Below are 13,189 nucleotides of genomic sequence, written 5' to 3'. Positions count from 1 at the left end.
CTGCATGCATTAGCAGCATTGAAAACATGTTGTTGTTGTTAGTTGCGAAGTCGTGTCCGACCCATCGCGACCCTATGGACAATGTTCCTCCAGGCTTTCCTGTCCTCTACCATCTTCTGGAGTCCATTTAAGCTCACGCCTACTGCTTCAGTGACTCCATCCAGCCACCTCATTCTCTGTCGTCCCCTTCTTCTCTTGCCCTCGATCTTTCCCAGCATTAGGCTCCAGTGAGTCCTTCCTCCTCATTAGGTGGCCAAAGTATTTGAGTTTTAGCTTCAGGATCTGGCCTTCTAAAGAGCAGTCAGGGTTGATCTCCTCTAGGACTGACCGGTTTGATCGCCTTGCAGTCCAAGGGACTCGCAGGAGTGTTCTCCAGCACCAGAGTTCAAAGGCCTCAATTCTTTTGCGCTCAGCCTTTCTTATGGTCCAACTTTCACAGCCATACATTGCAACTGGGAAGACCATAGCCTTGACTATACGCACTTTTGTTGACAGGGTGATGTCTCTGCTTTTTAGTGTGCTGTCTAGATTTGCCATGGCTTTCCTCCCGAGGAGCAAGCGTCTTTTAATTTCTTGGCTACAGTACCCATCTGCAGTGATCTTGGAGCCCAGGAAAATAAAATCTGTCACTACTTCCATTTCTTCCCCATCTATTTGCCAGGAATTGAGAGGGCCGGATGCCATGATCTTGGTTTTCTTAATGTTTAGTTTCAACCCAACTTTTGCACTCTCCTTCTTCACTCTCAACAAGAGACTCTTCAGTTCCTCTTCACTTTCTGCCATTAGAGTGGTATCATCTGCATATCTTAGGTTGTTAATATTTCTTCCAGCAATCTTAATTCCAACTTTTGATTCATCTAGCCCTGCCTTTCTCATGATGTGCTCTGCATATAAGTTAAATAGGCAAGGCGACAGTATACAGCCTTGCCGGACTCCTTTCCCAATTTTGAACCAATCAGTGGTTCCGTGTCCAGTTCTCACTGTTGCTTCTTGGCCCGCATATAGGTTTCTCAAGAGACAAATAAGATGTTCTGGTACTCCCATCTCTTTAAGAACTTGCCACAGTTTGTTATGATCCACACAATCAAAGGCTTTAGCATAGTCAATGAAGCAGAAGTAGATGTTTTTCTGGAACTCTCTAGCTTTCTCCATGATCCACAGTATGTTGGCAATTTGATCTCTAGTTCCTCTGCCTCTTCGAAATCCTGCCTGTACTTCTGGAAGTTCTCGATCCACATACTGCTGGAGTCTAGCTTGTAGGATTTTAAGCATAACTTTACTAGCATGAGAAATGAGTGCAATGGTGCGATAGTTTGAACATTCTTTGGCACTGCCTTTCTTTGGAATTGGAATGTAAACTGATCTTTTCCAATCCTGTGGCCACTGTTGAGTTTTCCAAATTTGCTGGCAAATTGAGTGTAGCACTTTTACTGCATCGTCTTTTAAGATTTTGAATAGCTCAGCTGGAATACTGTCACCTCCACTAGCTTTGTTGTTGCTCAGCTTTTCTAAGGCCCACTTCACTTCAAATTCTAGGATGTCTGGCTCGAGGTCAGTGACCACCTCATTGTGATTATCAGGGACGTTAAGCTCATTCTTGTATAGTTCTTCTGTGTAATTTTGCCATCTCTTCTTAATCTCTTCTGCCTCTGTTAGGTCCCTGCCATTTTGGTCCTTTATCATGCCCATTTTTGCATTGAACGTTCCCTTCATCTCTCCAATTTTCTTGAAAAGATCTCTGGTCCTCCCTATTCTATTGTTTTCTTCTATTTCTTTGCACTGTTCATTTAAGAAGGCATTCTTATCTCTTCTAGCTATTCTCTGGAATTCTGCATTCAATTGGGCGTATCTTTCTTTTTCTCCCTTGCCTTTCACTTCCCTCCTTTCCTCAGCTATTTGCAAAGCTTCCTCAGACAGCCATTTTGCTTTCTTGCATTTCTTTTTCTTTGGGATGGTTTTGGTTGCTACCTCTTGTACAATGTTGCGAACCTCTGTCCATAGTTCTTCAGGCACCCTGTCTATCAGATCTAATTCCTTAAATCTATTTGTCACCTCTACTGTATATTCAACAGGGATATGATTTAATTCATACCTGACTGGCCTAGTGCTTTTCCCTACTTTCTTCAGTTTAAGCCTAAACTTTGCAACAAGAAGCTCATGGTCTGAGCCACAGTCAGCTCCTGGTCTTGTTTTTACTGACTGTATAGAGCTTCTCCATCTTTGGCTGCAGAGCATATAGTCAATCTGATTTCTGTGTTGACCGTCTGGTGATGTCCATGTGTAGAGCCGTCTCTTGGGTTGTTGGAAAAGAGTGTTTGCTATGACCATCGTATTCTCTTGACAAAATTCTATCAGCCTGTGCCCTGCTTCATTTTGTACTCCAAGGCCAAACTTGCCTGTTATTCCGGTTATCTTTTGGCTTCCTACTTTAGCATTCCAATCCCCCATGAATTGGTGTTAATATTGGTATATGTTTTGGATGAGTGTTAATTTATGGTACTTTTTATAAACAATTAAAAATTATTAAGGTGAATATCAATTATTCATGAGAATTCTAGCATAAAGAATAACCATTCTAACAAATTAATGGTTAAGAAATTCAAAGAATATGAAGTGTGCTTCTTCATATCTTGAGATGATTATAATATATGAAAAAATACTACTTTATTGTAGATAATATTTGCTACCTGTCCATCTCATTATCTTGCACCTCTACATGCTTTTTTTTCATTCATGAACTAGTTTGCCATCAGTGGATTTGAAAGAATGGATCAATTGTATTCCATATGCTCACAATTTAATGATGCACTTAAGAACTGGCACAATGTCTTCCTTTTATACTTTTTACTTGTTTTATTTTTGCTTGTTTCTTTGTTTTTGTTCTAATGTTTTCTTACATTAAAGAGATAAAAATTAAAATTAATGGGAGCAGGAGGCTTCTTTGAAAACAAAATTGGAAAGAAACCATCCTCTAAAATTGTCAAAGTGCTAAATGTTGAATATTTTTTTGAAATTTATTGCACTGGAATATTTGTTTAACTGAACCATATTTTCACAAATAATGTTAATACAGTATTCAGCCATAATAGCACCTATATTGAAAGTCCCATTGGCTTTCTATACATTCCTTTGTCTCTTAGAAAAATCACTGAGAGCAAAAATCTGTACCCTACATGATATGATATATGCCACTCAGTCTTTCCTTTGACTAATTTTTCCTTCTAAGACAGGGGTGTCAAACTGCCGGCCCATGGGACAGATGCGTCATGCCAAAACCACGCCCACCCCAGCTCCGGCAATGGGGAAAAAGTTGCGAAATGTCACATGATGTGGCGAGTTTGACACCCCTGTTCTAAGACATAGCCAAACAACAGCAACAATCATAGTTGATGGGATTCCACTTTTTTCTCATACTTCTTTACTTTTTCCCTAATAAGAAGTAACATGAATAATGAAAGAACAAAAAGCTGAAGAACATTCTTGTCTTCATTTTTAGTTTATCTTGCAGGTTTGATTTTGAAACAAATTGTTCTTTATCTGAAAAAAGTTAAACTTTTAAACTTTTATTTAAAAGGCTACCTGTTTTGTTTTTGCCTACAGACTTACTTGTACAACTCATTTAGCAATTGTTCAAAGTTACAACAGACCTACTTTGGGGCTAGTTATACTGTACAAACATTTGACGTTCTGATGGATATTGCCCTCCCCCTTGTCACATGACTGAATTTTGGGCATTTGGCAACTTACAACTTATAGCCATTTTCAGCCTATCATGGTCATGTGACCATATTTTATCAAGGTTGTGCCAGAACGTAGTACTTATCTCCGGTTTTATTTATTTATTTATTTATATCCTGGCTTTATATATTATATTATAATGGTTTTAATAAAAACCATTGGTTTATTTTACAACCGCTATATTTTCTTTATGACCAATGCAAAACAGGTTATAGAATTGTATTGTTCAACACGTTTTATGACTGTCACATCTTATGACTGTGATGGCAATTTCATTATGGTCATAAATCAGGGATTACCTGTATTTGTGGCACACAATATTTGTCCTCTACTACTACATCCCCTGTCTTTACTTGCAACATTCTGTAGCTGAGATATTGAGAAGTTGTGTTATTTATTTTATTACCTGTTTGAAGATAATAGTGATGGAGAATGAGAAAAACAGGCAAGTTTGACTCTGTTTAATTGGTCATCTGATTTAAGAAAGTAAATTATAATATCTACTAAAATAATTTGGTTATCCTGAAAACATTAGATAATTCTAAATCTAAAAATTCAAGTGTCCAAAACCTAAAGCAAAAGGACATCTTTAATGTAGAAAAGATGAAGGATACATATTTGCCATAGAAAAAGTCTATAGGAAATAAGCACTTTCTCATTACTTTCACAACTAACATTTTCTGAGATTAGGAAGACAGGATACACTGTCTCTATGTGTAATTTGCTATTTTTTTTTCTAATGTTGAATATTGCAGTTCCCAAGACAAGGCTTGCAGCAGACACAGCAGCAACAACAGACAGCTGCTCTTGTCAGACAACTCCAAAAACAGCTGTCAAGTAAGTATGTAGAATTAGATAAAGATTGTTTTCTGCTTCTTTCCATCTGGGCTTTTGCATATTTGGAAAACAGTTACTGCCAACTCATTATGGTTAAATAATAAATCTGGCTATAGTTGCTTGTGAGTAAAGGAATGTTATTAGTGATAAAGCCTCTATCTTTAAAAATGCAACATGTATGCACACTGCTATTTAGTAAGAATGATTTTAAATATTGTATTTCATCTTATTTGCCATGGATTGGTGATCAACCTACTTGTATATCAAAGTATTTTTCATGGTTTATGAAATAAGATGGATGGAGATCTACTCATATACATTCAAGGTTATGTAGCTAACTAACTAATTAAGTAACTAACTAACCAACTAACTAATAACTAATTAATAGTATAAGCAATTAATATATTTATGTACACACCTGTATACTGACCTATCACAAGGCTCTAGACAGTTTACAGCAGTAAAATCTCCAATAAAACATGCTAAACCCAACAAGCCAAAGACTTTCCAGTTCAAATCCAAAACATCAGTAGATTCTAAATGCCTGTCTAAATAAGATCATTTTTACTACTTTGCAGAACTGCAACAGGCTGAGAACTGATCTATCTCAGGGCCAAGCTATTGCATAATTCTGGAGTGGCTACTTGAAATATATTTCCAGGCTCAAATTTCCTTGACTCCTTGTGGAATAGAGATCCCAAACATCTTGTACTAGAATTTTATACAGGGTGGACAGATTTTGATGAGGGCAAACATTGAGTCAAGACATATAGATGACATATGTGTTGACACTAGTATTTTGGACTTTGAAAACCTATTGGCAATCAATCCTGTAATGTGATTGTTCTATCATTATAGCAGTATTCATAGCAGCCTTATTGTGAAGCAAGTTTCCGTTGCCATTTCCAAATCGTTTCAAAGGTAGTCCTGAGTAAAGAGCATTATAGTAGTCTAAGCATGAGGTGGTAAGGATGTTACATACAGGTACCAAGAAAAATCATAACTATACATTAGGAAAAGCTGAGCAATGCCCCTCCCACAAGCTATAGGCTTTACCTGGTACTTGAGTAGGAGCCATGAGTCAACCCTCAAGTTACACACCTGTTCTTTCAGGGGGAATGAGACCCATCAAAAACCAACATAGCTGGCTGTTTATACATGAACAGAACTTACTGTAAATAGATATTTTATTTTTTGCCAGAAGTGTGGGGTGGGTGGGTTGTGAGCCGCCCAGGGTTTAGTACAAGAATGTTGGCTTTGAAAATGTTAAATAAATCATTCTATTCAAGCTGATATCTTAAAAAAAATTTCAAAATCATCTTCGGGGAAGCATTTATCAGCTCCCAAAGTAGGTGAAGGAGGCATGAATGGGCATGTTCTGTGATAGAACTACCTACCAAAACAATTGGGGAGAAATATTCTCAGTGACTCTTAAAGCCCAGGATTGTCTGATCTATGATATACCTGGAGTGGACCATCTAAATTAGTTTTCTATCCTTTCAGAGATTAAAGATTCTAATAATTCGTATGTTGACCAGAAAATGACCAGACCATGCCTCGTCTATTCTGAAATACGGACAAGAAGCATACCTTCTGTATGAGTTGAATCAGAGATCACCTTAGCCAAGGCTATGGTTTCCATGGGGAGAGGGTCATGAAATATTGAGTCTATTCAAAACTCACTCCCAAAACAATTTCCACATTGGGAGTTCACACCACAAGCTTATTCCTGCAATCCAAATACACTCAACACTTGGTCCTCTATAGAATCTTTGGTCATTGCCAAAGGTTCTCATATTTTGCTATTAGTCTTATTTATTAACCATTGTTTTCCCATAGCCTTAAGTGACAGGAAAGGTATATGAGTGGCATGAAGATTTTATGAGGTGAGTGGAATCAGAACATTCAGATTCTTAAAAAAAATAAACTAAAATAAACGTTTTTTTTAAAAAAATCCAGTTTAAGTATTTGTATTTGTATGTTGTTTGTCTTAAGTATGCACAATCTATCTATCCTATTAAGCAGCATTTAACATTAAAGAAAATATTATGATCCTTCAAAATATATAAATTGCCCCATGCACAAGAGTCTTTGGATAATGATCATTTGAATTTTGAGCATATAAACTTATTTACCCCCACTATTTTTATCTGGAAATACATTTTGACATGATGTATGGGATTTTAATTTGATGACATTATAGCATTTTTATGTTTTTGCTCCTTAGGTAACCAGCCCCAGCAAGGTGTGAATCCATATAGTCATCTTCCACACTTCTAAACCTGAAAGATGTCAGGAAGAGAAAGTATTTGCACTGAAGAACAAGGAGAGCAAAATTTGTTGCACTAGTTACTCCTCCCATTTGTGTGCGTGTGTGTGCTAATAATGTGAATATATAGGAAATAGATGATTTTATGTTATTGTTTGGCAAATTACAGAAATATAAATTATGTGAGACTTAACCTGTGGCTGCAAAACACATGGATTTGGTGCTTTAAGATTTTTTTTTTCAAGAGAGTGAAAAGTCCTGAATTTCTTTTTGTGCAAAATAATAATAATCTTTTTTTAAAAAACAAAACAAAACCCGTAGTACTGCACTGGACCAAATATTGAGTAAAAAGACACCTTTATTTATTTGTTTATATATTTATTATTTATTTTTTCTCCAGTTGCTATTTTTTTGTCAACTGTATATTTATATAAGAATGCCATATTTTTTTTCATGTCCTATGCTAAGCACATTGGACTATAAACATACTCCACAGTTCTCGATCTTCAGCCATAATTTAACCTAGATAAAATTGCTAAATTTATTTTTCAATACAAAATCTATGGCGAGAGATATGCAAAGAATCAAAATGTGATTTCAACACCTAAATTATCACTGTACATCTTACCCAGAGAAAAAAAAAAGTTAGCTGGTGTTGGAGATGTCACAGCTGATTTGCAATGTGACTTACTACCCATACACTTTCACTGCTAACATTTGTGCGATGTAAATTTTGCCCTTTCTTCAGAGAATTACAGCTTGCACCTTTAGATAGATAAGAAGAATTGTGTCTTTCAGATTGCTTCCTGTTTTCAGAAACACTGGCAGAGACATACTCCAGGGTTTTCAAAAGATGGAATAGATATTAAGATGTCCTTTTGCTATTTCTTAGTCTATGAATGTTCCAAAATAATTTCAAGAATTATTTCAATTTTTCAATAGGTAATGCAAATGATTCTGACTAATGTGAAGAGATCTGTTAGGATTAATGCTTTCTCTAGTAATCCAGCACTCAACATGCCAGAGAATGTATATGTGCGTTTCTGTATGAAGATATACATACATGTGCACATATGCATGTATGTGTTTGTAAGTGTGAAGGTATATATCTATATGCATGTTTCTATAGATGAGAAATATTCTATAAATAAGAACCCTAGCCTAAACTTTAACATGTCATAGGCTGTTGATATAAGAGGTCTTTTCTGGTCCAACCCTCTGCTCAAGCAGGAAACCTTATACCATTGCAGAGAAATGGTTGTCCAATCTCTTCTTTAAAACCTCCAGTGTTGTTCCATTGATTTATTAAGTGCAGATCCAATGGAAAACCAATAACTGATGATATTTATGGAAGGTAGGGCTTTCATTATAAAATGTCTCAAATGGAGGAGTTTAAAAAAACTGCTATATAATGACAACTAATATATTAAGGGGGCATGTCTAGAGTGTTAGCTTTGTGAGGAAGTGCATTTTGTAATGAATCATCAAGTAAAAAACTGATGTTATACTGTAGAATTCAGTTTAGGTTATCTCAGTGGTAGAGTCCAATATTTACCAACTTATCAATTATTTATAAGAACTTGGCTTTAGTTCCTGAGCCTTTATTTTGTATGATAGGTATTCAGAGGTTAAAACGTTGATTTTATTTATGTAAATACATTGCATTTATAAATTTGCTGCACAAGCACAACTATATTATTCAACAAATTTATATCTGAAATAGAAACTATTTTAACTTTGTGGAAGTGATATTTGCTCATATTTGGGTAAAGAATAAATAGAAGAAACTGTTTTGTGAATTTTGAGTATTTTTAGAATTAGATGAACAAATTTTTGAATGTGTTTCATGTAGGGCATATTTAAAATATTTGAGACTATTTTACCACGTATTCTGTCATAACTATAAATTTCCTTGTGATAGCATTACAGTAAGGATTACTATAGTTGAAATAAAATCTACTAAGCAAATCAACCCATTGATATAGAATAAAATTTGAATTGTAACACCAAGCCAATGCATTCCTATCTTCTCATAAAGTTATGAGAATATTTAAGGTAATAAATACTTCTGTGAACTACTATGTACACTGTGAAAATATTTAGGTTGCACATTGTGAAAACTTTTTGAAATTTCTTGTAATTTGAATGTATAACATTATTTACATTTAAAATGAAACCATGCCTATTTTCCTTATTATATACTTTGTTTTCTTAAAAATAATTAACAGCTGTAAATATATTTTAAAAATATTTGGTATTACAACAAATTGCTGATTCAGGTTTATATTCTTTGTCGTCACTGTGCAATTAGAAAAAATGCAGAATAATATTCATTTCTGTGCTCTATTAGTTGCTAGTTAAGAATATAATGTGCAAAAGACAGCACATCCCAGCACTATGGGGTAGGCGTTTCAGCCCTCTAGTTTTGCTATATTCATCTTTCATTTGGTGATAATCCATCAAATCTGGAGATCAATAGATAGTCCTGAGATTTTACCATTGGATGGAGTCTGGCTTATCATCCAAAAATATATCTGAATTAATAGTATTCAAAAATATGCCTAATTGTCCTAGAAAATCCTGTGAAAATCCAAACCAGAACCAACAATAGTACATGCTTTTTAGATGTAGAATTTGAAATATGAAATTAAGAATTGGCTGGATGTTTCAAAGAAAGGCGTATTCTGTTTCCTGTAATAATTATTCTGGAAGCTCTTGACTGAATGATGGTGAAAATCTCTGTCTTTTTGTTACCAGTGCCTGATAAACATCTGTTAAAGTTACAAAAATATTGATAACTTCATTTTTATAATTTGTGAAGCCAAATATGGCTACCAGAGTCTTTATGAAACTTCAGTTGATATAGAATAAAATTTGAATTGTTCAAATGATTCAATGATTCAACTATTCCCATTCTGAACATGCTCCAAATGTGTATGCATGCTCCCAAAATTATTAGCAGTAACCATGCAGGCAAGTAATTTGGGGAGTTCATATTCATGCATCTGGAAGACATTCAGGCTGCAAAAGATTGAAGTTATACTTCTGAAAAGGGGATTGGTATGGAGAACATCTGTCAAGGGCAGAGACAAATTAGGATTGTTCTAGATTGTGCATCAAACCGAATATTCTGTTTTAATTTTAAGGTGTGGTTATAACAATGCATTTCCTTTCTGTTTCAGCTCTGCCAGTTCTGAGATTGGAAATACAGAGTTCCTGTTATTCATGAAACAAGCTCTGTTAGCTGGGGTCTATGGCAAAGTTGTGAAGAGCTTATTAAGATTCTGTATTTAGTAATACAGATTTAAACAAGTCAGTATCTATCAGATTTATATTACATAATTCCATGAGAGAACATGTGTTCCAGGCAACCTCTGATTCTCCCCCCTCCCCCCTGCCTTATATTCACATACAGGTGGAATAAATCTTGGTTTACAGGACATTTGTTTGAAATTTGGCATTTTAAACCACCTTATTCAAGGAGAATAATGCCAGAGAAAATGTCAGTTTGAGGTTCTTGTTCATAAAAGGAAATAGTTTTTAAGAGTAAACTAAATTTCTTAAGAGAACCTTGAAATATTGATTTTCTCCTATTGTTAGATATAACAAAGTTAATGAAAATATGGCTGAATTTAGCCGTATAAAAAGGTTTGTTCAGTCTCCTCTTTTCTCTTACCTAGCCATGAAAATTAGGCAACTTCAGCAGCTAACACATTGGGAGGGAAAATAAGTTGAACTCCTAGAGCAACCACTATAGATTTAGGAAAATTAGGTTACACAAACACCAAACTTCTGATGTAAGACAAATTCAGCAAAAATGAATTATATCCTTCAAAGTAGAAGAAAAATAAGATATATAGTCTTTATATTAATAATAGCAAGAATCTTGGTTCAATATTAAACTTCATGATTAGGCAACAAAGTTATCTTACTAACACTGGAGGGACTACTGAATTCAATCTCCTGCCCAGCTTTTCCTGCAAAAGATAGTCTATCAACTGCTTGAACTCTTAGTGAACCTAGAATAAATAAACCTACAAATAGTGATTACTATTTGGTAATTTCTTCTTCTGCTGAATTACATGATTAAGATTTTTATAACATACAACTACAATCTGTCTTGTAATTTTAATCCATTTTTCTTACAATTCTTTTGTGTCACACTGTTTTCATTGTTTGAAAAATTATTAGTTTTTCCCCCTGAAAGCTAAACATGCTAGTTATTTTATTCTCTTTTAAAGGGACTTAATTCCTACTCTTCTGTATCAGGCTGCCATTTTTAAAACTGTAAATTCAGTTTCTCTGAATTCCTCTTAGGGTATGGTGCCCAGAACTGGACATAGTACCCTCAATAGGATCCGATCAAATTATTTAACTAAAAAAATGTAAGCCTGACAAAATTTGTTCTTGCTGAATACATTGTCAGATTGCCTGTGTAAAGCAGGGGTGTCAAACTGGCTGCGTCACGTGATGTGACGTATTGCAGCTTTTTCCCCCGTGCCGGAGCTGGGCTGAGTACGGCTTCCATGTGATGCACCTGGCCCACGGGCCAGCAGTTTGACATCCCTGGTGTAAAGAATCAAGATCTTCTAGAAATAACCCATTATGTTAAAATAAATCAGGTGTCTTTCAAGGCCATCCGGTGAATGGCAGGTGTCCATAAATTTAGAAAGACAAGAAGAAAAAAAAGCTCATAAAATATAAATCCTGGAGCATAGGCCTATAAATGAGTTTTATTTTTGTGTATTGCATTGGACATTCTGTGTTTATATGGCTCCATTTGTATGTGCAATAAGGAGACTAAGCTTGTTGAGTCATGTCTTATAAGACTTCTGCCAAATAAAGACAATCCCTGAATAGGGGGTTACCTGAGATTTATAGCCATGCCTGCATGAAGCTTATAGTAACTATTCTATTTCATGCCTTTCTTCCCATGCACTAGCAACTTTAGAAGTTGAACCCATGCATGCTGCTGAGAATTAGCAGAGCTCTTCTATCTTTCTGAATAAAGCTGAAATGTTGTATTCAAGATGTCCACTTATATTTTGGAGATTCTGGCAACTTTGTATATGGATGCTCTAAAAAGATTACCTCCTCTTTCCAAGCATTAACAAAGTGTTGTGTTTGTGAGGAAGGTGGGGACGACAATTTGTAGATAGAAACTTAATATGCTATAGACCTGGTTGCTTGTAAATTAAGGAATCCCAGCTTTTAGAGGCTGATACTGAAACAACCACAAATTAAGTGCAGTCCAGATAGTAATTCATGTTAGTATATCCACTGTGACTGGCCCTGAAGTGCAACTCTAAATTCTGGCATCAGGCAACTATCCTGAAGCCTCTAGCATGCACAGATAAGATCTCTTTAGGTTGGCTAGGTAGACTACTGGCCAGGATGGACAATGAAGATTCATGACAAATTCACTGGACAGTTGCTATACAGACTCACAATCCAAACATTCACTGACACAATGATGTCATCCCCTTTTCCCCCAGGGATTTAAGAATCTCTGCCTATAGAACTCAATCTCCACCACTGATCATCCAGTTACAAGTACACTTTCATACTTTCCAGGATGAATATGCAAAATATGCAGACTATATTGAGATATTTGAAAAGAGAGGAACATAGTTCCTGCTCACCTTCAATTCTTTATACAATCTCATTCTCATAAAATGTCATCACACAACACAGAGTTATTCTGTCTGGTGGATTAAACTATCAAGTGCAGAGTCATCCTATCTAATCAGTATAAGAACACATTTTTTAACATGGCTATGATTGTTGGCTCTTCCCTCATCTAATCAAAAGGGATCTTACACTGTTCCCATCATTTCTAAAATCTTTGAACACTGCAGAGAGCATATGCACTCTTTATTAGATTGTATTTAAGGGGAGATATAATCTGGTTAATATGAAATAGTAACAGGAATATTTAACTACCTTTCATTCTTGTTATGGGAAGTTTAAATATACAGTAATAATGTCTTTTGGCCTCCAACCTGGTTGATTTATAGTATATTAAACTTTTCATTCAGTGTACATACAATGGACTTGGAGCAATGTACACACCATTACTCACAAAAATTCAGTGAGGTAGGTAGGTAGATAGTCATGTCATCCTGATGACTTCAGCAGTTTTAAAAATATTATAATATTTGTAATGATTTTAACTTAATGTTATAATCATATATCTTGATATGCTGTTTTACTGATCCCACTCTCCACCTTGATCACATTCTTCAAATCTTTATGATAGTTTATGCTAAGCTGCAGCATAGACCTACTTGTATTAGATATTAGACATATTTCTTCAAAAATATTTCAGATAAAGCAAGCTAAATA

The 13,189-nt window shown here is 35.3% G+C and overlaps 1 protein-coding gene across 1 annotated transcript in view; it reads left to right on the top strand.

Moving 5' to 3' along the window:
* The window catches only part of MED12L (mediator complex subunit 12L), a gene marked incomplete at its 5' end in the record, with an annotated part of 177,693 nt that extends 170,555 nt beyond the window's left edge, over nucleotides 1-7,138 (top strand). Inside the window, 2 exon segments of the mRNA XM_081328791.1 lie at nucleotides 4,494-4,575; nucleotides 6,803-7,138. Of these exon segments, the coding sequence (XP_081184917.1) occupies nucleotides 4,494-4,575; nucleotides 6,803-6,855 (135 nt within the window). The 3' untranslated portion in view covers nucleotides 6,856-7,138.
* Between the last annotated feature and the right edge of the window lie 6,051 nt (nucleotides 7,139-13,189).

Source organism: Vipera berus (assembly GCF_964194415.1).
Source record: "Vipera berus genome assembly, chromosome: 5".
Lineage (NCBI taxonomy): Eukaryota > Metazoa > Chordata > Lepidosauria > Squamata > Viperidae > Vipera > Vipera berus.
This window is presented reverse-complemented; position numbering and strand designations above follow the sequence as displayed.